At 49.6% G+C, this 21,950-nt stretch overlaps 1 protein-coding gene and 1 long non-coding RNA gene across 2 annotated transcripts; one reads left to right on the top strand and one right to left on the bottom strand.

Annotated features, from left to right (window-relative positions):
* Positions 1–259: 259 nt before the first annotated feature.
* Positions 260–15,130, top strand: LOC142821469 (uncharacterized). The gene is made up of 7 exons (XM_075912468.2): positions 260–306; positions 2,293–2,380; positions 3,096–3,222; positions 7,541–7,654; positions 10,305–10,505; positions 12,118–12,234; positions 12,499–15,130. The coding sequence occupies exons 2-7, from the start codon at positions 2,342–2,344 to the stop codon at positions 13,413–13,415; spliced, it is 1,515 nt and encodes a 504-aa protein (XP_075768583.2). The 5' UTR covers positions 260–306; positions 2,293–2,341; the 3' UTR covers positions 13,416–15,130.
* Positions 2,290–7,543, bottom strand: LOC142821513 (uncharacterized). The gene is made up of 3 exons (XR_012898259.2): positions 4,021–7,543; positions 2,483–2,558; positions 2,290–2,399 (listed from the first exon to the last, which is right to left on the bottom strand). It is a non-coding gene; the product is annotated as an uncharacterized LOC142821513 (long non-coding RNA).
* Positions 15,131–21,950: the final 6,820 nt, after the last annotated feature.

Consider the following 21,950-nt stretch of genomic DNA (forward strand, 5'->3'; position numbering starts at 1 on the left):
GCCGCCCAGGTTCTGTCCGACTGCGGGGGGGGGGGGGGGTTCAGTGTGTCCCGCTCCGTCCCTGCTCAGGCCCCGCCCACGCTTCTGCAATTGGCTGCTGGACGGATCCCGAAGTAGCGTCAGACTCCGCGCGCGAGCAGAGGGACCTAGCCTATCCGTCGCCGCGGTCACTGCGCATGCGCCGCGTAGTGCGCGGCGCGAATTCTGAGGGAGCCGTTGGTGGCATTACTCGCTGCGGGCTGATTCGGGGAAGCGCCGGGGCCCGGAGGACGCGGGAGAGCCGAGGCGAGGGGGGTCTGGGTCAATGTGAGTGGGGGCGGCTGACGTGTGAGATATGGAGGGGAGCTGAGGCCGGGGCAGATCAATCGCTGGGAGGGCTCCGGGGGGAGGTTTTGCCCTGGGATGGGCTGCTTGGGGGGGGAGGGCTCCTTGTCATACACCGGGGGTGTGTGTGTCAGAGATCACGTGACACTGGCATCAGTCTGGGGATGCGGGGGCGGGGTTGCTGCCAGAGGCGGGGGAGGGTATTTCTCTATGTCGGGCCCCGCCCTACCCCGACTGCGGGTCAGACCCGTCCCTGACGCGGCGGCGGCTCCCAAAGACCCAATTCCCCCAAGGTATGGGTGTGGGTGTGGGTGTGGATGTGGGTGTGGTGGCTGGGAGGGAGGCAGGTGGAAAAGGGAGCCTGGGGCAGGAGCTGGGAGGGGGGCAGATGCAGAAGGGAGCTCAGGGAGAGTTAGGGGAGGTATAGAAGGGGGTGCAGGGTCCAGCAGTGGGTATGGAGATGGGTTGTGGGCAGGGTTCGGAGGAGGAGGAGGGGAGGGGAGGAGTGCAGGAGGGAGAGATGGGTTGTGACCTGTAGGGATGTAATAGTGCAGTTGATTATTCAGTAAGCAAAAGCTTATTGGTTGTTGCTATAGTTTACTGCTATAGCATTTTGCCCCACCCCTCTGACCATCAATATTTTAGTGGGCTGGCCAGCAGTGGGATTCCCCCTAAGATTTTCCATTTTTGGCCAGGTTAAATTTAGTTTTGGGTGGATTGAACTTTCTTTTGAACAATGCCAATATTGAGGTAGTGTGTGGATTACTAACCATTACAAACAAAAACTACAGCTATAAATGTATCTGAATAGTCCATAGTTATGGAAGAAAATACATTAAAGAAAGGGATAATTTACAAGGAGCTATGCTTATGATGTTTTAATATGAAATCAAATAAAAAGAAAATTTAACACTGTCCTTGGATGAAAAACTGGGTTGTGCCCACGAAAGCTCATGATACTATTTGTATATTTTTATTATTCTCAGGCACTACAAGACGATTTTTGTTTTTTAAGTTTAGTTACAGACTAACACAGCTACCCCCTGAGACCTTGCAGTGCATGTATCATCTTCCTTTCTAATGGATGCATATATGTCAAAGTTCTTGCAAATAAGCATCACACCTTGCATTATCTACTTCTAACTCATAAGAGCCAGAACTCTGCCTGATAAATTATATTGTATTAAGGTCAGATATTTGCCATCATATATTTTAATTAGTAACACTGGTTTTAAAAAAATCATTAGGATCAGAGTTCTAGATATCTGCAACATTCCAAAAAAAATCTGTTAAAAGAATCTTTCATTTTTGATGTGGTCTGTTCCAAGAATTTGGTAAATGGTCAAGGGCTACACTCTTCCATGCTATTAATGGAGGATCTGGTAGGCATCCAAGAGAGAGATTGGGGAGTTTGGGGTGTGGGATCTGGAAGAGAGTTTGGGTAAAATAGGGCAGGTTTTCTCAACCTTTTTTTTAAAATAAAGTACCTACAGTTTTCAGACACACATTTTTTTCCTACCATTGGAACATGTTTGTTTAATCAGCCAGGTGGTCAATTAAATTTTTGGGTGTAAAAAGTACAAAAATAATAAAGCAATATAAAACTTAAAACAAAAATTCAGTTTTCTACAAATTTCAGTTGTGTTGCCGTACCTCCAGACTTCTCTTGACTACCCTGTGGGTATGTGTACCACTGGTTGAGAAACACTTAAATAGAGGATTATGACAGGGCAGGAGTGTGGGGGAGTGAGGGGTGGATTTGCACTGTGACCAGGGATAGTGAATTTGGGTGCAAGGTCTGAGCACGGCTGGAGCAAGGGTACACAATGTTTGGATTACATGGGGTGGGGGGTCAGAAGGTTGGGAATGGAGAGGCTGGGGTCCCAGAGTCACCCTTCTTGGAGGAGAGTGTGAAATGAACCAAACCCCCTTTGGAAACCTCCTCAATTGCCCCTCTTACCCTGACAGACTGAAGAATCACGTCCACACTTTGCTCCAGATCATCCCATCTTGTCAGATGCAGGACAGGGAAGTGACTGTGGTGAAGCCAGCTCGGGTAGGGAGTTTTGTGGGAGCTGTGTGTGTATAGGGGGGTTAGTAGATGGGAAGTGCAGAAAATACACAGGATGAGGCAGGAAATGGGCAGGGTGAGATATACCTGCTGGGACGTGCTCAGCCTAGGGTCTGATGGTCTGAACAGGCCCATTAGGAGAGTGGTGAACGTTCTCCCATTTCTGAAAGAGGAAAAACCCCATGGTCAGGGCTGGGAAAACTGACCAGAGTCTCCATTGGTCCATCAATGGCTACTAGACAGGATGGGCAGAGAAGGTGTCCCGAGCCTCTGTTTGCCAAAAGCTGGGAATGGTCGACAAGACTTGGTGATTCATTGTTCTGTTCATTCCCTCCAGGGTGCCTGCATTGGCCACTGTGGGCAGGCAGGACACGGGGCTAAATGGGCCTTTTCTCTGACCCAGCCTGGCCATTCCTATTGTTGTTTTCTCCTGCTGCCATGAGCTAGGAAGGTGCTGGGATTCCTGTCCCTGTTGCCTGTGCAGAGTTCTGCTTCCCTAGTAGCCTGTGGCAGGCAGGTGGGCGACTGGAAAGACCCTGCTGGGAGGCACAAGGAATTCTCCCCTCTTTCTCCTTTGGAGCCTTCTGGCCTCTCTGGGCAGGTTCGAGGGGAGATTCTTCTCCTTGGACTTCCTCCACTGTGACTTGTGGGGCTAGAGCTGGAGTGGCAGGCGCTGAGAGGGGGGTCTCTGTTGTTTCAGATGCCGGTGACCTTTGAGGAGGTGGCTGTGTATTTCACTGCGGGGCAGGGGGCACTGCTGGATGCTGCTCAAAGAGCCTTCTACAGGGACGTCATGCAGGAGAACTATGAGATGGTGGCCTCGCTGGGTAAGGATTCCTGTGCCTGCAGCCAGCAAAGCCTGGGGGCCAGCATTTCTGCATCTGATCAGTTCAATTAGAGGGGAGTAAGCTCTACAGTCCCCATGTAAAAGACATTTGAATCACCGTGCTTCCTTCTGAGGAACAGGGGAGTCAGACACTTAGGAGACATGCTAATTCATCTCCATCTCCCTAGCTTTCAGAATCATGGTACTATCCTGCCTACATTATTTCTCCATTCACTTGCCTTCTTGGGACTGGCTCCATCTGAGGGGAAGGAACTAGGCAGGAGTCTAACCCCGGGGGGGAGGGGGCGGGTTTGCGAGTGAGAGAGCCCCTCAGAGCCCTCAGATCATTACAACTTGTGGCATGACAGCACTCTGTCACCAAGAGATGGGGAGTCACTAGGCCCTGCATTCCCATATACAGCCAGACATGACACTCAGTATTTTAAAGAAGCCTTATTGAAGGCACAGAAAGAAACCATCCCGATACGTAGCAAGAGAAGCAAACATGATAGTTTCGGTAACCGGGTTTGGTTCTTTAAAGGATTTGAAACCACAGAGAGAGGAATACTTCTTTTTAGGGTTAAACAAAGATTATTTATTTTTTCTATTTACTTTATAATCAATTTTCCATTTAAATCAATTCATTATTTTTGATTCTTTTAAGACAATATAATATACAAAGAAAAAGTAGAAAAACAGTACAGTTAAAAATAACAAGAAATAACAACTTCTCCTACTGATATACCCTCCTGAGTTACCTTCAAAAAATCTATGGAGTTAACAGTTATATAATACTCACGTTAAGAAAGATAGAAGCATTGCTTAGATTCAGGAGATATTCTTTTCTTTATGTTTTTCCTTTCTTTGGATTTTTCGTTGCAACTTACGACCGGTATTCGTTCCCCTTTCGGAGCTTATTTGTTCCCCTTTCGGAGCTTATATGCGGCAGCGAGATTCAGCGCCGGGGAGGGAGCCCTGGTTGATCAGACCTGGCTTTTCGGATTCGCAACCCGTCCGCTCGTGGTCTGTTTCAGCCCACCTTATATACCTGTTTCGGTATTTTGGTACTCCTCCACTCGCCTGACAATTGCTGACGTTAGATTTTTGTTGTCTCATTCTGCCCTTACAAAAAACTTTCGTCTGCTCCATTTGGGGTAATCAGCACTTTGTTGCATACTGCTGTCTGAGTTACTTACTTCCCTAAAAGCGGGGTTATTGTTGGTCAACCAATCAAATTTTGTTTTTATTTTTATCTCCTGTATCTGAGAGTGCTGCCTTTCCTTTCCACTTACAATTAAACTGGTGCTCATTTGACATATTCTGGGTAGGCCTCAATACCTTCCTTTCACAGATAGGAGATCGGATTGGCTTACAGGGGAAATCCTTGGTGAACTTAAGCACAAAAAGGGAGCTTACAAAAAGTGAAAACTTGGACAAATGACCAGGGAGGGGTTTAAATGTATAGCTCGAGAATGCCGGGGGGTTATCAGGAAGGCAAAAGCGCAAGTGGAATTGCGACTGGCAAAGGATGTGAAGGATAAGAAGAAAGGTTTTTATAGGCATATTAACAAGAAGAAGGTGATCAGAGAGGATGTGGGGCCCCTACTGGATGAAGGAGGTAACCTAGTGACAGATGATGTGGGGAAAGCTGAAGTACTCAAAGCTTTCTTTGCCTCTGTATTCACGGACAAGGTCAGCTCCCGGACTAATGCGCTAAGTGACGCAAAATGGGATGAAGATGGACAGTCCTTGGTGGGTAAAGAACAGGCAAGGATCTATTTAGAAAAGCTAAACGTACACAAATCCATGGGTCCAGACTTAATGCATCCGAGGGTACTGAGGGAGTTGGCAAATGTCATTGAGGAGCCTTTGGCCATTACCTTTGAAAAGTCGTGGAGATCGGAAGAGATCCCAGATGACTGGAAAAAGACAAATGTGTAGTGCCCATCTTCAAAAAAGGGAAGATGGACAATCCAGGGAACTATAGGCCGGTCAGTCTTACCTCGGTTTCTGGAAAAATCATGAAAGGGATCCTTAAGGAATCCATTTTGAGGCACTTGGAAGAGAGGAAAGTGATCAGGAATAGTCAGCATGGATTCACAAAGGGCAAGTTGTGCCTGACCAATCTGATTAGCTTCTATAATGAGATAACTGGCTTGGTGGACATAGGAAAGTCAGTGGATGTGATATACCTTGACTTTAGCAAGGCTTTTGATATGGTCTCCCACAATATTCTTGCCAGCAAGTTAAGGGAATGTGGATTGGATAAATGGACGGTAAAATGGATAGAAGGCCAGGCCCAGTGGGTAGTGATCAATGGCTCAATATCAGGAATGGTGGTTGGTTTCTAGCGGAGTGCCCCAAGGTTCGGTTCTAGGACCCGTTTTGTTCAATATCTTTATTAATGACCTGGATGAGGGGATGGATTGCACCCTCAGCAAGTTTGCAGATGACACTAAGCTAGGGGGAGAGGTAGATACGCTGGAAGGCAGAGAGAGGGTCCAGAGTGACTTAGACAAATTGGAGGATTGGGCCACAAGAAATCTGATGAGGTTCAAGAAGGACAAGTGCAGAGTCCTGTACTTGGGATGGAAGAATCCCAAGCATTGTTACAGGCTGAGGGCCAACCAGCTAAGTTATAGTTCTGCAGAAAAGGACCTGAGGGTTACAGTGGATGAGAAGCTGGATATGAGTCAATAGTGTGCCTTTGTAGCCAGAAGGCTAATGGCATATTAGATGCATTAAGAGGAGCATTGCCAGCAGATCGAGAGATGTCATTATTCCCCTTTATTTGGCTCTCTAGTATTGTGTCCAGTTTTGGGCCCCCCACTACAAAAAGGATGTGGACGCACTGGAGAGGGTCAAGTGGAGGGCAACCAAAATCATTAAGGGGCTGGAGCATATGACCTATGAGGAGAGGCTGAGGGAGTTGGGTCTGTTTACTCTGCAGAAGCGAAGAGTGAGGGGGGATTTGATAGCAGCCTTCAACTTCCTGAAGGGAGGTTCCAAAGAAGATGGAGAAAGGCTGTTCTCAGTAGTGACAGATGGCAGAGCAAGGTGCAATGGTCTCAAGCTGTGGTGGGAGAGGTCCAGGTTGGATATTAGGAAAAACTATTTCACTAGGGCTTTGTCTACATTGGCAAGATTTTGCACAAAAGTGGCCTGTCTACACTGGCTGCAAGTACTTGCTCAAGAACACTGACGTTCTAATGTAGGAAATCAGTGCTTCTTGCGCAAATATTGTGATGCTCCCGCTCAGGGATAAGCCCTCTTGCACAACTGTTCTTGTGCAAGAGGCCAGTGTAGACAGTCAATATTAATTTCTTGCACAAGAAAGCCCCTTGCACAAGAAAGCCCTATGGCTAAAATGGCCATCAGAGCTTTCTTGCGCATGAGAACGTCTACACTGGCATGGATGCTTTTGCACAAAAGCACATCTCTTACTCAAAGGCACATGCCAGTGTAGACGCTTTCTTGAGCAAATACTTTTAATGCAAGAGTTTTTGCGTTAAAGTATTTGCGCAAAATCATGCCAGTGTAGACGTAGCATAGGAGAGTGGTGAAGCACTGGAATGGGTTATCTATGGAAGTAGTGGAGTCTCCATCCCTAGAGGTGTTTAAGTCTCAGCTTGACAAAGCCCTGGCTGGGTTGATTTAGTTGGAATTTGTCCTGCCTAGAGCAGGGGGCTGGACTTGATGACCTCCTGAGGTTTCTTCCAGCTCTATGATTCATCTGGCAGGTAGAACAGAAGGTTTATTAGTTCACAGGGATACAGCATAGAACAGAATTCTTAGCCCAGGAACAGTCAGTACAATCCATCTTGGGTAGAAGAGAGCCCAGATCTCTGGCCCCAAGCCAGCGACACTCACTTCCACTCTCCACAGTTAATTCCTGGCTGCAGCCAGCCCTGTGTGAAATTTTGTCCAGCTTCCCAGGTGAAAGGTGTCATCTGGTCACACACCCCTCCCAGGCTCAGATTATCATGAGCCTCAGTTATCATAAATATGCTGGCCTGGGCATTCTCCTTCAGTGAGTCACCCACATATTCACCTCCAGATAGTTGTGCAGTGTCTAGGGAAACTGAGGCAAACACAGAGAGTTACTACAGGACAGTAGAAATCACATGCAACAGAACAGAGTGAATACAATTCTGACTTTGTCACATTCCCCACCCCATTCTGCCCCAAAAATCTGCTGCTTTCAAGATGTCTTGAGTTACTCCAGTTCCATGTAGGATGAGATTGAGCTCAGGGAATGTTCCTTGTGACACTGCCCAGACTCCATGTGCCTTCACCTTGCCTGATTTTACCTCTTGCAGGATTCTCCATTCCCAAATCTGACCTGATCACCCAGCTAGAACGAGGGGAAGAACCGTGGGTCCTAGATCTCCAGCCCACCAAAGAAATGGAGATCATGAGAGGCACTCAGACAGGTGAGGAGTCAAGGAAACTGAGGTACAGAAATATTTTGGCAAGTGCAAGAAAAAGCTGGGACTCCTGAAAATGAGCAGTGAGCAAGAGCCCTCACTTCTGCCCCATGTTCCCCAGGTAGGGTTGCAGGTATCATCCTGACAAATACCTGTCTCAGCTCCCCAGACATCCTTAGTTGTCAGGAGTTTCTTCCCTTTTTTTCCTTCCTTGGGAGTATTTAGATGGGATGTGGATGCAGAAACCAGTATCTCAGTCTTCTGAACTAATATTCTGCTGTGCTTTCTGTCTTAGGCTATGGCAGGCAATACTTTTTTATGGGGGCGGGTACTCTAAGATTTTGGAAAGTGTTCGAGTGCCGCATTCTTCCATGGTATTAATGGAGCAGGTGCAGGCTCTGGGATGGAGGTTGAGTACAGAAGTGAGCTTGGGGTAAGGGACTGGGGTGCAGGGGTTTGGGATGTAACATAGGGTAGGAAGGGATTGTGATCTGGAGCAGGAGATTGGGGTGCCAGATGCAGGCTGTGGCCAAGAGACTTACTTGCTGGCTGCCAAACTAGCCTGCCTGCTTGCAGAGTGTAAAATGTTTCCCAGCCAGCCTTCTTGCCTGGCCATATGCTTGATGAATAACATCCCAGGGGAAGAGGCATGGTTCTTCTTGGCTGCCTGTTACTCCAACAAGCAGCTCACATTGGGGTGGGACAGCTCCTAAAACTTCCCCCCCTCCAGTTTTAAAACAGAAATTGAGCCCCACAGCTGCTTTTCTGCCTAGCCTGCAGGACAAGCTAGGGAGCCTACCAGGGGCTTCCTAATGCCTCCGCAGGCTGTCTTATGCTCAGATCTGCTTTAGGGTCTATAGAAACCCTGTTTGGTTTCTGTCTACTTAAAGCTGACTTGCTCACGCTGTAAAGCAGGAGCAGGGAGCCGATGGCCTGAGGGCCAGACATGGCCCCTGACTTACCTGAATCTGGCCCCTGAAGCTCAGGGAATCCCCGGTATTGGGGAGCCTGCACTGACCTGTATCCCCAAAAAGTTCCTTTTTTAACCCCTTTTAAAATGAAGTCAGCAAGAAATTAAATTTAGGCAATGTCTAGCTATGCTGCGTCTAAGGAACACATCTGCTTTTTCAGACCAATTTCCGAAAAAGAGGACACGTTCTTTCACCATCCTGTGCCACAGTGCCCAGAGCCCAGAGCTGCTGGGGGAGGTTGGCCCCAGGCTACTCCCAGCAGAGCTGGTTGTGATCCCTGCCCAGAACCCAGGGAAACAGCTCCCAGCATGTGTGGGGTGAAGGAGCCAGCCCTGGGAGGGGGCTGAAGAGGGGAACAGGGATGTGTGAGGTAGGGGCAAGAGAGGCATACAGGAGATGCTGAAGGGAGATGGGGGGGGGGGATTCAGGAGAGATATGAGGCAGATGGGAGCAGGACTGCATTGGAGGGAAACTCGGGGGGTGGCTGGGAGGGAGAGGGGGGATGTGGCAAGGGGAAAGTATTGAAGCAAGAGCAGCCTGGGTGGGGAAGAAAGAGACACAGGTTGCACAGAAGGATATGCAAGAGATAGAATGGCAGCTCCCCCACCTTGTGGGGCAGGAGGGGAGAGGGCAGAGGTGACGTGGTAGCAATAGGGGGCACCAGCTCCTGTGTTCTTGACAAAATTTCAGGTGCTAAATAGGGTGCCCCAAATACCCCCTGGGTTTGAGGGTGCCCCTTCCTGAACCCTACTCAGCAGAGAGAGGGAAATTCTTTCTCTGATTTTTTTTTAAGTGTTGTAGATAGCGGCGAACTCTGATCATTATGGACTGGCAACATTTCATTTGCATATTGATTATTTCCATAATAAATATGCAAATGTTGCCAATCAGCCAAAAGTTCATGAATGGGTTTGCTGGTCTGTGGTATAAAAAAGTTTGGGAACCACTTGTCTAAGTGGATGCAGCTCAGTGAGAAACAATAACTGAAAGCTGAAACCAGACAATTTCAGGCCAGAAAAAAGGCACAAATGTTTGTGAAGGATAATGACGAGCCACAGAAACCAATGGCCACAGGAAGGAAGTGGTGGATTCAACTCAACACTAGGCAACTTTCTAGAAAATGTGGGGAATCAGCTTTGTGCCTGGGTAGCTGGGCTAAGTGTAGTGGCTTGTGCCACAGAGAGGGTTAGACTTCAGGGCTAACGTTCCCCTTGGATATTGTGAGTCTACAAATTTTAGCATCTCACCCTGCAACACTCACCACACATGCTTACTAATAAACATTTGACTCACATTAACTTCACTGCATCTCTGTGAGTCTGTGCTACTAATAAATGGAGGAAAACCAAGGCACTTTAGCTGCCGGAACCTAAATTTAGACACCTCCATCCATGTTCAGGAAGCGTAGTTAGTGGCTTGTATCTTAAACACTGCATATTCAGAATGAAATCCCATTGTTACAGGCACAGTAATGTTGAAACTCAAGCCAGGTATTAGGAGAAATGAATGTGGATTTGGGATCTAACTTGTGTGTGGTGGTTATGGAATATTGAGACTCAGCATTTGCCCGCAGTGGCAAAGTCTAGCATATGGGTCACCAGGGACAGAGTCTGGGCAGAATGGGGTTGTGGAAAAGGATTAAAGCCACTTTTGAAATGTCTCCAATTGTCTTTCTCCCCTGACAGGCTGCACAACTCCCATGTCTGTCTCCAGTCCAGCCCATGGCCTACAGTGCCCGGGACAGGAAATGGCTGTGCCGGAGCTGGTGACCTTCGAGGAGGTGGCTGTGTATTTCTCTGAGGAGGAATGGGCCCTGCTGGACCCGGGCCAGAGAGCCCTCTACAGGAATGTGATGCAGGAGAACTATAAGGCTGTGAGCTGGCTGGGTAGGGATTCCTATCCCTTTAAGTAATACAAGCTGGATGAGCTCTGGAGCAGCTGGGTTGGGTTTGGTTCAGGGTTCTTCATTAGCCCCACCCCCAATGTCAGGAGTATCAACCCCAATAATGCTGGCTCCTATGTGAAAGACTGGCCTTTCCACACTCCCTCCCATGTGGAGCAGGTTCAGGGATATAACAGTGGTGCTGCTCTTCCCAAAGCCAAGGTCTCCGTTTACTTTCCCACCATCTTGCCCATTGGTTGGAGGTGTCAGTGGTCACGATGTTAAATATCGGTTAATTGAATAGTTGAGTAACCTAATTAATTCTTATTGGTTAGTTGACTATTCTATAGAGCCCAGAAGGCAAGGCTTGCAGCCAGTGCACTCTGATCTCAGTCCCAAGGCGTCCCCTTCCAGAGTACCTTGCTTCCTCTGTTACAGAGGCAGCAGCACAGGGTGCCGGGCAGGAGCAGGTCCGCAAGGGGAGCCAGTTTGAAAACCAGCTTCCCATGCAGACCAGCTGCCTTCTATCAGAAGCAGCAGTACAAGGTGGCAGCAGCCCCTAGCAGGGGATCAGAGCTTCCAGATCTGGTGCAAGCTTGTAACTGAGCCAGGCTGCTTTCCCATCCCTCTCCTAATAAAATTTAACTGCAGAGCTAGAGCAGGGGTAGGCGCAAGCTAGGTCTGAGCCAGGCTGCTAGCCAGCTTGCTAAAAATTTACTGGCAGTGGGGACGAGGGGAATGTTTGTAGTCTCTGGCATTAACCTATAATCTTTTGCTTATCGATTAATTGGTTAATTGACTACACTGTTACATACGTACTCAATGGAAGTGCCCAGGTAGTAACAGCAGGTACCAGCATTGTGGGGATGAGTACAGCTGTTGTTAGTGCCTGCAGGCTACCCTTGTGCCAGTGGGCTGGACTGCTGGAAGGGGGTGCCATCTCAGAGTTCTTTCCTGCCTCTGGTAGATTCTGTGCAGCCCGAGAGGAAGGGGAGGCACCAAATGGCGAGCTAGACTGGCCACAAGAGGGAGGCTGGGAAACCACACTAAGGGTGCAGCTTCTGGCAGAGTAGAACCAAGGCTGCAGAGGGGGAGCTGAGCTGCAGCAAAACCTACAAGCAGCAGAGCAGCAGCACAGCCCATCTCCACCCTGACTGGCCACAGGAGCAACAGCTGTTGTGGGCAGATGGCAGGGCCCACCCAGGCATAAGCGGTCGGGATCTGGAGCATAGGCAGGGCCTGAAGCAACAAACCAAGGGTTCATTTTGTGCCCAGACAACTTCCTCTGCCTCCTTCTGGTCCAAGTAGAGCATCCGAGCCAAAGAGCATTCCTGTCCTGCCCTGGGATGGGGTGGGGATGGAACCGGCCTGGCGGGAGACTGAGTTGTATCCTAGAGAATGCAGCAGAGGGCTCAGCTCCCTTGGGGAATGAGCTGGACCATTCCCAAGGCAGCGGGGATGCACCTTTACCGCAGGTGAGTGTGTCCTGGGGTCTTGTACCAGCCAGAGCCCAGTCTCTGCAGTGGGGGAAAGAGCCTCTCTGATCCTGGCTCTGGAAGCAGTAATGGCACAGACCTTAATGAACAAGATCAGCACTTGACTAATTGCTCTCCAAGCAGGATTTGCAGTCTCCAAAGCTCATGTGATCTCCTGGGCAAAGCAAGGGGAGGAGCTGTGGATCCCGTATCTCCAGGGCTGTGAGAAAGAGGACATCATCAGTCATATCCACACCGGTGAGTAATCTGCTAAAATGACCTGAGAAACTAATTTCTGTGTTCTCGTGCAGCTGTCATTTGTGCATTTTCATCAAGTGTCACTGACCTTTCAGCCTGTCTTCAACTCCAGTCTGGGGAAGGGGGGAGGAGGATGGGCTCATGATTATTTAACTTTCTAGGATTATTTGGGCGTGTTCTCCTTTTCTGTTCCCTATTCAGAGTTTTCTTTTCAGCTCAGCACAGGGAATGACGCCTGTCTAAATTCTCTCTCTCTCCTTGCAGGTGATGGGATGCTGAGTGATAACAATGAGGAGAGTCTTCAGCAGGAAGCATTGGAGCAAAAGGCTCCACATAGGGTGTTATTGGGAAGATCTGAAGGACATGTTTCTCTGATACGTGAGCAAGGAGAGGCCTATAAGAGTCGGCATAGCCCAGAAAGGCAGCAGGGAAACCATCCAGAGAAGGGACAGGGTAAATCCAGTCACAGGAGCAGAGGGGTGAAAAACGTAGAAACCAGTCAACAGAAAATCCTCCATGAACAGGCACCCTCCATGTACAATAACTGTGCCACTCTTATTGAACATCAGAGAATCCACAGAAGAGAGAAATCCTTCAGCTGCTCTGAGTGTGGGAGGAGCTTCAGTAAGAGGTCAGACCTTGAAAGACATAACAGAATCCACACAGGGGAGAAACCCTTTTCTTGCTTTGACTGTGGGAAAAGCTTTAGTAGGAGCTCACATCTTTTTCAACATCAGAGAACTCACAAAGAAAAGCCATATTTCAACTCTGACTGTGGGGAAAGCTTCAGAGAGAGATCAGACCTTGTTAGACACAGGAGAATCCGCACAGGGGAGAAATCCTTCATCTGCTCTGACTGTGGGGAAAGCTTCAGTTGGAAATCACATCTTAATCTACATAGGAGAATGCACACAGGGGAGAAATACTTTAGCTGCTCTGACTGTGGGAAAAGCTTCAGTTGGAAATCACATCTTAATATACATAGGATAATGCACACAGGAGAAAAACCCTTCAGCTGTTCTGACTGCGGGAAAAGCTTCCGTGGGCACTCACATCTTATTAGTCATATGAGAATCCACACTGGAGAAAAACCTTTCAACTGCTCTGACTGCGGGAGAAGCTTCAGTAGGAGCTCAAATCTTTTTAGACATCAGAAAATCCACACTGGGGTGAAACCCTGATTGCCCTTGTGTGGGAAAAACTTCAGGGAGAGGGGAGGCCTTGTTAAACATGGGAGAATTCACATGGGAAAAACCCTTTGACAGTGGGAAAACCTGGATTTTAATAACCATGATATTGTCACAAAAGAGAGCTGTTGTATGATTGATCAGGCTGCATGACAGGGTATTGATCAGCGTCACAGAACAAAAGATCCACAGTAGCTCCAATATACCTTTAACAAGTTGTATTGCAAGCAATTCAGAAGCAATATATATATATATATATATATATATATATATATATATATATATATATATATTAGTAGCAAGCAATTAAAAGATGTGTTAAAAGCACGATTTCGATTTACATTGAATAGTTAACAGTCTAAATGTAATCCTTAACACAATTTAGCAGCCAAATTCTTAATCCTATTTAAAACATACACTCTCATACACATGTACCACTCACCCTCTGCGGCTGGCCAAACCCCAGGTAATTTTGGTTAATTTGGTTGAGGCAGAAGTCTGACGTGCATGTTACCCCAATATGCCGAATCGATGGGCTCCAACTCGTGTAACATGTATCCCCCTCGGTGGGGGCTAGTCAGGTGGGATGTTATCCACTGGTTGCACCCAGCTTGGGTGGGGTGAGGTTGTACCCTCCTTTTTGCTGGTATAACTACAACCGTTCTTGAAGCATCTCATTTGCACCACCTAATTCTGCTTGCTTCACCATGAGTGATAAATAATAGACTGCCCTTGATTAGGTTTCCCCCTTGTTACTCCTCATCTGGGAATAGCCCAAGAGGAGGCAATATTTCTACATAGGGGTGGCTGAGAGCCGCAGTGGTCATTGCAAGAGTAAGGTGGGCAGCTGTGGGACACAGTGGGCCCTTCATCTGCCCTGGAAATGGGCTCTGAGGAGCCCCACCCCTTCTCAGGCAAGTTCCTCACAATTCCTCAAAGCTGCTGCCTGGGCTCTTACCCTCTGCTGGGAACAGAAGTGGGGGCAGGGGGCAGGTAGAGAAGCCTGGGGGAAACTGTGCCAACCCCTCTGCATTCCAGCCCCCCCATTTCCCCACACCAGAGGAGCTTCCCTGCCTCAGGGACAAGAGGAGTACCTTGCTGGGGTGCTCGGTTAGTGGCCTGCCCTCTTTGCTGCACTTCCCAGGAGTGGTTCCTGCCCTGCCTGCGGGCAGGGAGTGGGCAGCACATGGTCTCCTCCAGCTGCCCTAATGCTAAGAGCCAGACATGCTGACTCAGGGGCTTCCCGAGGGCTGTGCAGGGACTGGTAGGGAGTTTGCAGAGCCACACACCAGACATTCCACAGCCTGGCCAGCAGTGCCGCCTAGCACCTCCTGGATTCCCTAAGGCTAGGAGTTTCCAGTCATGAACCAGGCACCTGCCTCCCTTATCCCTCCCCCCATTGCCCTGCCCCCAATCCTCTCACAGCTCCCTTCCCTTGCCCTCATAACTTCTTCCCCTCACCAGGCAAAGACAGGCGTGGATGAGGATCCCAGGGGCTAAGCTGAAAACTCCCAGGTTGGCCTACCGCATCCTATGCCCACTCCAGGCAAGTGAGGCCCCGGCCTAGCTCCTTGGCCCAGGGGGCGGCATGGCCAAGCACAGCACCTGCCAGCAGCGGGGAATTAGGTATCAAGCTCCATGAGAGCCAGGGCTTAGGTCACATGCTCTGGTGGGAGCTCCCATTGGCTAGCTCCAGTGGCTCCCTGTTTGCTTGCTGGTGTGTGTGTGGCCCATTCTGAGGGGCACATCTCTTCCCTTTCCTTGCCCAGGGAGCGCAAGGGCCCACCTCAGGCTGGGTGTGTACTGGTATGCTTCCTGTGACTGTGCAGGTGCTGGTCAGTGAGGTGCCTGGCGACTGGTCTCAGCACCTCAGGGCTGGTGAATGTGGCCACCGGGTCTTTCTTCGATGTTGTGCATGGGAATTTATTTTCCTTCTGCAGCCTCTGGGGACCCCGGCGCAGGTGTTACTGGCACAAACACAGCAAGGAGAAGGCAGGTGGGGACATGACTAAAATAAGAGCAGGAGGCTCAGGTGTGGGGCCAGCACACAGATACTTTGCTACGTCTACACTGTTAGCGTCTTGCACAAGAACTGTTTTGTGGAAAAGTTCTTGTGCAAAAAGTCTTCTGCAAGAGCGAGTCTACACTGGCATGTGCTTTTGCATAAGAGATGTGCTTTTGCGCTAGAGCATCCATGGCACTGTGGATGATCTCTTTTGCGAGAAAGCTCTAATGACCATTTTAGCCATAGGGGCTTCTCGTGCAAGAAATTCATGTTGCCTGTCTACACTGCCCTCTTGTGTCGGGGCTCTTTTCCGGAAAAGCGCGTCTACATTGGCCACAGATGCTTTTCCGGAAAAAGGGCTTTTCTGGAAAAGCAGCCTGCCAATGTAGACGCTCCTTTTCCGGAAAAACTGAAAACGGAATAGTATTCCATTTTAAGCAGTTCCGGAAATTCAGCCGTGTACTGAGTGTTTGTAGGATGAGCTCTTAAAATTCATGGGAGCAAAAGATACCCTTAATCATGCAGTCTGACCTCCTCTCTGACACAAGCCATTACACTTAGCCCAGTTACCCAGCCACAAAGCTCTGTTTCCCTAAAGCGTGTTTTCTAGAAAGTCACCCAGTGTTGATTTGAAGACACCAAGGCTACGTCTACATTGGCAAGATTTTGCACAAATACTTTTAACGCAAGAGTTTTTGCGTTAAAGTATTTGCGCAAGAGAATGTCTACACTGGCATGTACTTTTACGTAAGAGATGTGCTTTTGCGCAAAAGATGTGCTTTTGCGCAAAAGCATCCATGCCAGTGTAGATGCTCTCTTGCACAAGAAAGCTCCGATGGCTATTTTAGCCATCGGGCTTTCTTGCACAAGAAATTCATGATTCGTGTCTACACTGGTCTCTTGCACAAGAACACTTGCGCAACAGGGCTTATCCCTGAGCAGGAGCATCATAGGTCTTGTGCAAGAAGCACTGATTTCTTACATTAGAATGTCAGTGTTCTTGCGCAAGAACTCGCGGCCAGTGTAGACAGGTGGAAAGTTTTTGCGAAAAGCGGCCAATTTTGCGCAAAATCTTGCCAATGTAGACACAGCCCAAGAGATGGAGAATCCACCAGTTCCTTGCTCATTTGTTTCTGCAACTACTCCGCTTCCCTATCAAACATTTGTGCCTCTTGGCTTTCAGTTATTTGCTCTCACTGACCAGTATCGACTAGACGAGTAGCAGGCAATACATTTTGATGGGGGGGGGTCACTCCAAGATTTTGGAAAGTGGCTGAGCATTGCACTCTTCCATGACATTAATGGAGGAAATGCAGGGTCTAGGATGGTCGTTGGGAAAAGAAGGGAGGTTGAGGTAAGGGATTCGGATGCAGAAGGGAGAGAGAGGGGTCTGGGAGGGAGTTTGGGTGAAGGGGGCAGGCTGTGGCTTGGGACACTGGATTAGCCAATTACTCATTAGATATTTAAAGTAACTAATTAGAGAAGTGTCTGAGTGAACAAATAAGGGACTGTATCAGAGGGGTAGCCGTGTTAGTCTGAATCTGCAAAAGCAACGAGGAGTCCTGTGGCACCTTATAGACTAACTGAAGTGTAGGAGCATAAGCTTTCGTGGGCAAAGACCCACTTCGTCAGATGCATGTAGTGGAAATTTCCAGAGGCAGGAATAAATATGCAGGCCAGGATCAGGCTGGAGATGACGAGGTGGATCCAATCAAGGAGGATGAGGCCCACTTCTAGCAGCTGATCTGGAGGTGTGAATTCCAAGAGAGCAGAAGCTGCTTTTGTAGTTAGCAAGCCATTCACAGTCTTTGTTTAATCCAGAGTTGATTGTGTCAAACTTAAAGATGAACTGTAGCTCAGCAGTTTCTCTTTGAAGTCTGGTCCTGAAGTTTTTTTGCTGCAGGATGGCTACTTTTAGATCTGCAATTGTGTGTCCAGGAAGATTGAAGTGTTCCCCTACAGGTTTTTGTATGTTGCCATTCCTAATATCAGATTTGTGTCCATTGATTCTTTTACGTAGGGACTGTCCTGTTTGGCCGATGTATATAGCAGTGGGGCATTGTTGGCACATGATGGCATATATTACGTTGGTGGATGTGCAGGAGAATGTACCAGTGACAGTATGGCTGATCTGGTTAGGTCCTGTGATGGTGTTGCTGGTGTACATATGTGGGCAGAGTTGGCACCGAGGTTTGTTGCAAGGATTGGTTCCTGAGTTCGAGTTGTTATGGTGCGGTGTGTAGTTGCTGGTGAGAATATGCTTCAGGTTGGCAGGTTGTCTGTGGGCAAGGACCGGCCTACCTCCCAAGGCCTGTGAAAGCGAGGGATCATTGTCCAGGATGGGTTGTAGATCACTAATGATGTGTTGGAGAGGTTTTAGCTGGGGACTGTAGGTGATGGCCAGTGGTGTTCTGTTGGTTTCTTTCTTGGGCTTGTCCCGTAGCAGGAGGCAGTTGCATTGGCCTCTTCTCTCTGTAGCCAGGCCTAAGCCAGGACTGATATTGTCAGGAAGGAGAATATGACCCGACTCCCTGCACCTGGGTCCTGACTTTGTAGCAGGGACAGCAACAGTTACAGGCCCACAGGAGGTGGCTGGGTTGATACTCAACTTTCAGCCTTTGGCTCTTGGGACTCTCAGTTGAGGTGAAAAGAACCAGGGGGTGGGAGGCACCAGCCCTCTAACAATATCCCCTAAGGGACTGTCTGCAGGACCAAGAAACCCCAGGCTGTGAACTGGAGGGAGCCCCCCCAGAGGTGTTAACTGAAGGGTTGAGCATCTTCAATACCCAGGTTCCAAACTGTCCCACTTGGCTCCCAATCTGCCCCCCCCCCCAACCACGCGGCTGTAGGTGCCAGTGTCTCCACACGGTGAAATCAGAACAGACACAGACACTGACAGTAAATGGGTCCTCTCAGAAACCCTCTGGATGCTGGGCTTCCCCTCTGCCCCATCAGAGGTATGTGTCACTGCTGTGTGACTGCTCCACTTGCATATTCCCATTGCAGAGAGCACTGTGAGCCAGACTATGAGTAGGCAGCCCATCTCTGGGCACCCAGGGGATGTTTGGGTTTGTTACCAGCACTGAGCTTTGCACAGTAGCCCAGGGAACATTGTGAACAGCCAGAACCTTCCCGCCCTGGGTGTCCCTGCACAAAGGTTCCCAGTAGCACCAGCTTTGGGTTGTTTGAAACAAACCACTCTAGCTCAGATGAGGTGACTGAGTGACTAAGGTGCTGGACTGTTAATCCATTGGGTTCTGCATGCATGGGTTCCAATCCCATCCTCATGGGGTGTAAGTAACCCTCCCTCTTGCTTTTCTTAGAGCTCTCTTCAGTTCAGTGCCAGACCCTCCTGTAAAACTGCCTGCCCCAGCCCCCTGGAGAAAGGGGAAATCTCCACAGAGACACTCCCATATGTGACCCTCAATCCCTTCTGCCCTCAAGGGGAAACCTCACAAAGGAGATTCCAGGCCATGGGAGTCTCTGAGCCCTGAAGCCTGTCATCATGGACCCTCTGTGAGGCCATTGCCGCACAACCAATGATCTGTAGTGCTGCAAAACACCCTTGTGTTGTCACTGCTGCCTAGCAGGGGCTCATGTCCTGCCCCTTGGCATGTTTGAGCTGCTCCCTGTTTCACCCCATTCACTCGGGGCTGGTTCTGGGGTTCAAGCAGGGAACATCAGAGGCTGCTCAGGGTGCCACATGCAATCTAGAGACTTAAGGCCAGAACAGAGTTCATCTAATCTGTTCCCCTTCCTCACCCCTCACCACACTTAGTATCAGCAGCCTCTTGTATGACACAGCAATGTTCCCACCATGTGGGAGCCTCAAAATTAGCCAGAGGCCGGCTCCCTTAAAACGGATGTTCTATCTCAACTTCCAGCCCCAGGAAGCACTGGAGTATCATTACTTTGACTGCCTCTGGGGAGTGGTAATTTTGAAATAGCGGCACTGGAGTGCCCACATAGCCGCTATTTCAAATTAACTATTTCAAAATGTGTTATTTCCCAAGGAAAGCAGGAGAGCAGATTTCAAAATAACCACCCCATTATTTTGAAATGACAGGCTTGATAGAGTGAACACTCAGCTTGTTATTTCAAAATAACTCTCTAATTTAGAACAAGGGCTTGGTTTCTACCCTACCAACAATTTTAGCTCCAATGATTATTTCCCACAAGAGCCTCTTGGGTCCTGTGGGTCAGAAGTGAGGGCACTGTGGAGCAGGCAGGTAACCAGAAGCCCCCAACTCAAAAGAGGTTTCCTACCCCTGAACTGAAGGGAAGCAAGGAATGCAGCATGTCAATCAGAGGGGCCCAGAGAGAGCACTGCTGGCAGGTCCCATGGTGTAAGGGGCAGCCCTCAGGACTCTGGATCCTGCTACCTGAGCTCATATCTCAGTGGGACCTGCTGGTGAAATGTTCATTTGCTGCAAATCCTTAGTAATGAAAGGTTTTGGCTTCCCTGTCCTAAAATGCCCCAGAGTCTTTCCCCCTTCTTGGGTGACTGGTGCCCATTAGAGTTAGGTGTTTTACCTGTCTGGTTCAGTGGGGTGGCTGCTGCATGTTGGGGCCCTAGAACTTAACAGACTGGCTAGAGATTGAGGGGGTCTGAGGTTGTATATTGTGCTGCTTTACCTGATGCCCACACATTTGGTCTCTGTATCGGCAGCTGCCAGGCTGTTCCCCTTGCCCCCAGGGCACTTCAAGGAAGGAGTAGCAGGGCCAGGCTCAATAGTCAAGGCAGAGTTACAGACTGGCCCTCAACCAACCTTTCCTCCTTTGGGCACGTGGAGCAACTGCAGCTGGGACTGAGAGCTCTGTGGCAAGGCTCAAAGGCCCCAGAGCAACTGCAGGCAGGGAAAGAGGAGGGGAGACCCTGCCTCCATGTGGCCTGAGGACCCCCACACAGAGCCCAGCCGGTCTGCTCCCGACCCCCAAATGTTCCCTCAATCCACTCCCAGAGCAGCCTCACAAGGTGCCAGGCAATCAAGGTCAATCCCCTGTTGGGTCCTCTGCCCATGGCCACACAAGACTTTCTTTTGAGGGGGACAGGGAAGGCCAACCTACCCCAGAGGAAGGGGGGGAGCTGAAGCTGAGAGAAAACAGAATAGCTGTATCTACATTGGCACCCGGAAAAGGGATGCTAATGAGACACTCCGGAATTGCAAATGCCACAGGGGATTTAAATATCCCCCGCGGCATTTGCATGAACATGGCTGCCGCCTTTTTCTGGCTCTGGGTTTTGCCGGAGAAAAGCGCCAGTCTAGATGGGATCTTGTGGAAAATAAACCCTTTTCTGGAAGATCCCTTATTCCTACTTTCAAGTAGGACTCTCAGCAAGCATGAAACAGGAAGGTTTATTGCGCATCTGGGACCCTGTTCCTGGAGGGACAGGAAGAGGGGGGTGTCTCTGACCTATCCCCAAGTGCTGCCTGCCCTGGGGCAGCGGCTGGGCTGGGCTGGGCAGGGGCTGGCTGGGCTGAGGGTGGTGCCCTGGGAGTGGCTACCCGGGCACAGCTTTCTAAATACCATTGGCTCTGCGGGAGATTCCCCTTTCCAGCTGCAGCCTGAGCTGTGGAGCCCAGCAGCCCCACCACCCCTTCTTCCCCCCAGGGCTCAGGGACATGAGCTTTGTCTGGCCCCAGAGTTTCAGCAAGCAGAGGCTGTCTCACTTCTTGCTCCCCATCCAGAGCCAGGGATCGCTTCCTCCTGATCCTGCTGCTGGGTCCAATTGAGCAACGGGCTCCCAGACTCCTGCTGGCTGCTGCTGAGTCCTAGCACAACTCCCACCCATGTGCTCGGTCAGTGTGTTGTGGCCCAGCAGCCAGCAGTTCACGGCCCACCACTGGTCCATGGACCAGCAGTTGGGAACCTCTGCTCTAAAGTGCCTGCTTGTGTGGCTGTACACAAAGAAGTGAATGGCCAAGAGTGGAGCTGCACAGCTGGGGTTCCACTAATGAGGTGCCTCCTGGACCCTGTGGAAGATGGGGAAATAAGGAGTGGGTGGGGAAGATTGGGAGAATAGGGGGAAGGGTGGCAGGGTCAGTGGGATGAGGTGGGGGTGGGCTGTTTGGAGCATCCCTGCACTGCTGCTGGTGTTTGCTAGAGCCTGGACTCTCTTTCCCAGGCCCAGACTAGGCAGGGGGGAGCAGGATGCACAGGAGGTGGGGTGCCAAGAGCAAGGTCAATCCATGCTCAGCTTCCCTTTTTTTCTTGTTGAGGCAACTCTGAGGCTTTGGTGAGGAGCTGGTATTAATTTCCTTCTGATTGTCAGTGTTATTCCTGGCATATCTCAGACTTTCTTCTTATGTGATGGGGAGGAGGAATGCACTGCCCCCACTATTTTCCATTGTTAGAATTATAGAACAAACCCCAAGCTCTGATTTCTTTGCAGTTCTAGGCCAGCGGGTGTGGCACCTCCTATCAGCAGGGACAGAGGAAGCGTGAGACCAAGGTGTGTTTCAGTTGACTGGTGGACATCTGGCAGGAGAGGTTAGTTTGATGGGAGGGAGACAAATCCAGAG

This window comes from Pelodiscus sinensis, chromosome 19, assembly GCF_052426305.1.
Source record: "Pelodiscus sinensis isolate ZL-2025 chromosome 19, ASM5242630v1, whole genome shotgun sequence".
In the NCBI taxonomy this organism is placed as follows: Eukaryota; Metazoa; Chordata; order Testudines; family Trionychidae; genus Pelodiscus; species Pelodiscus sinensis.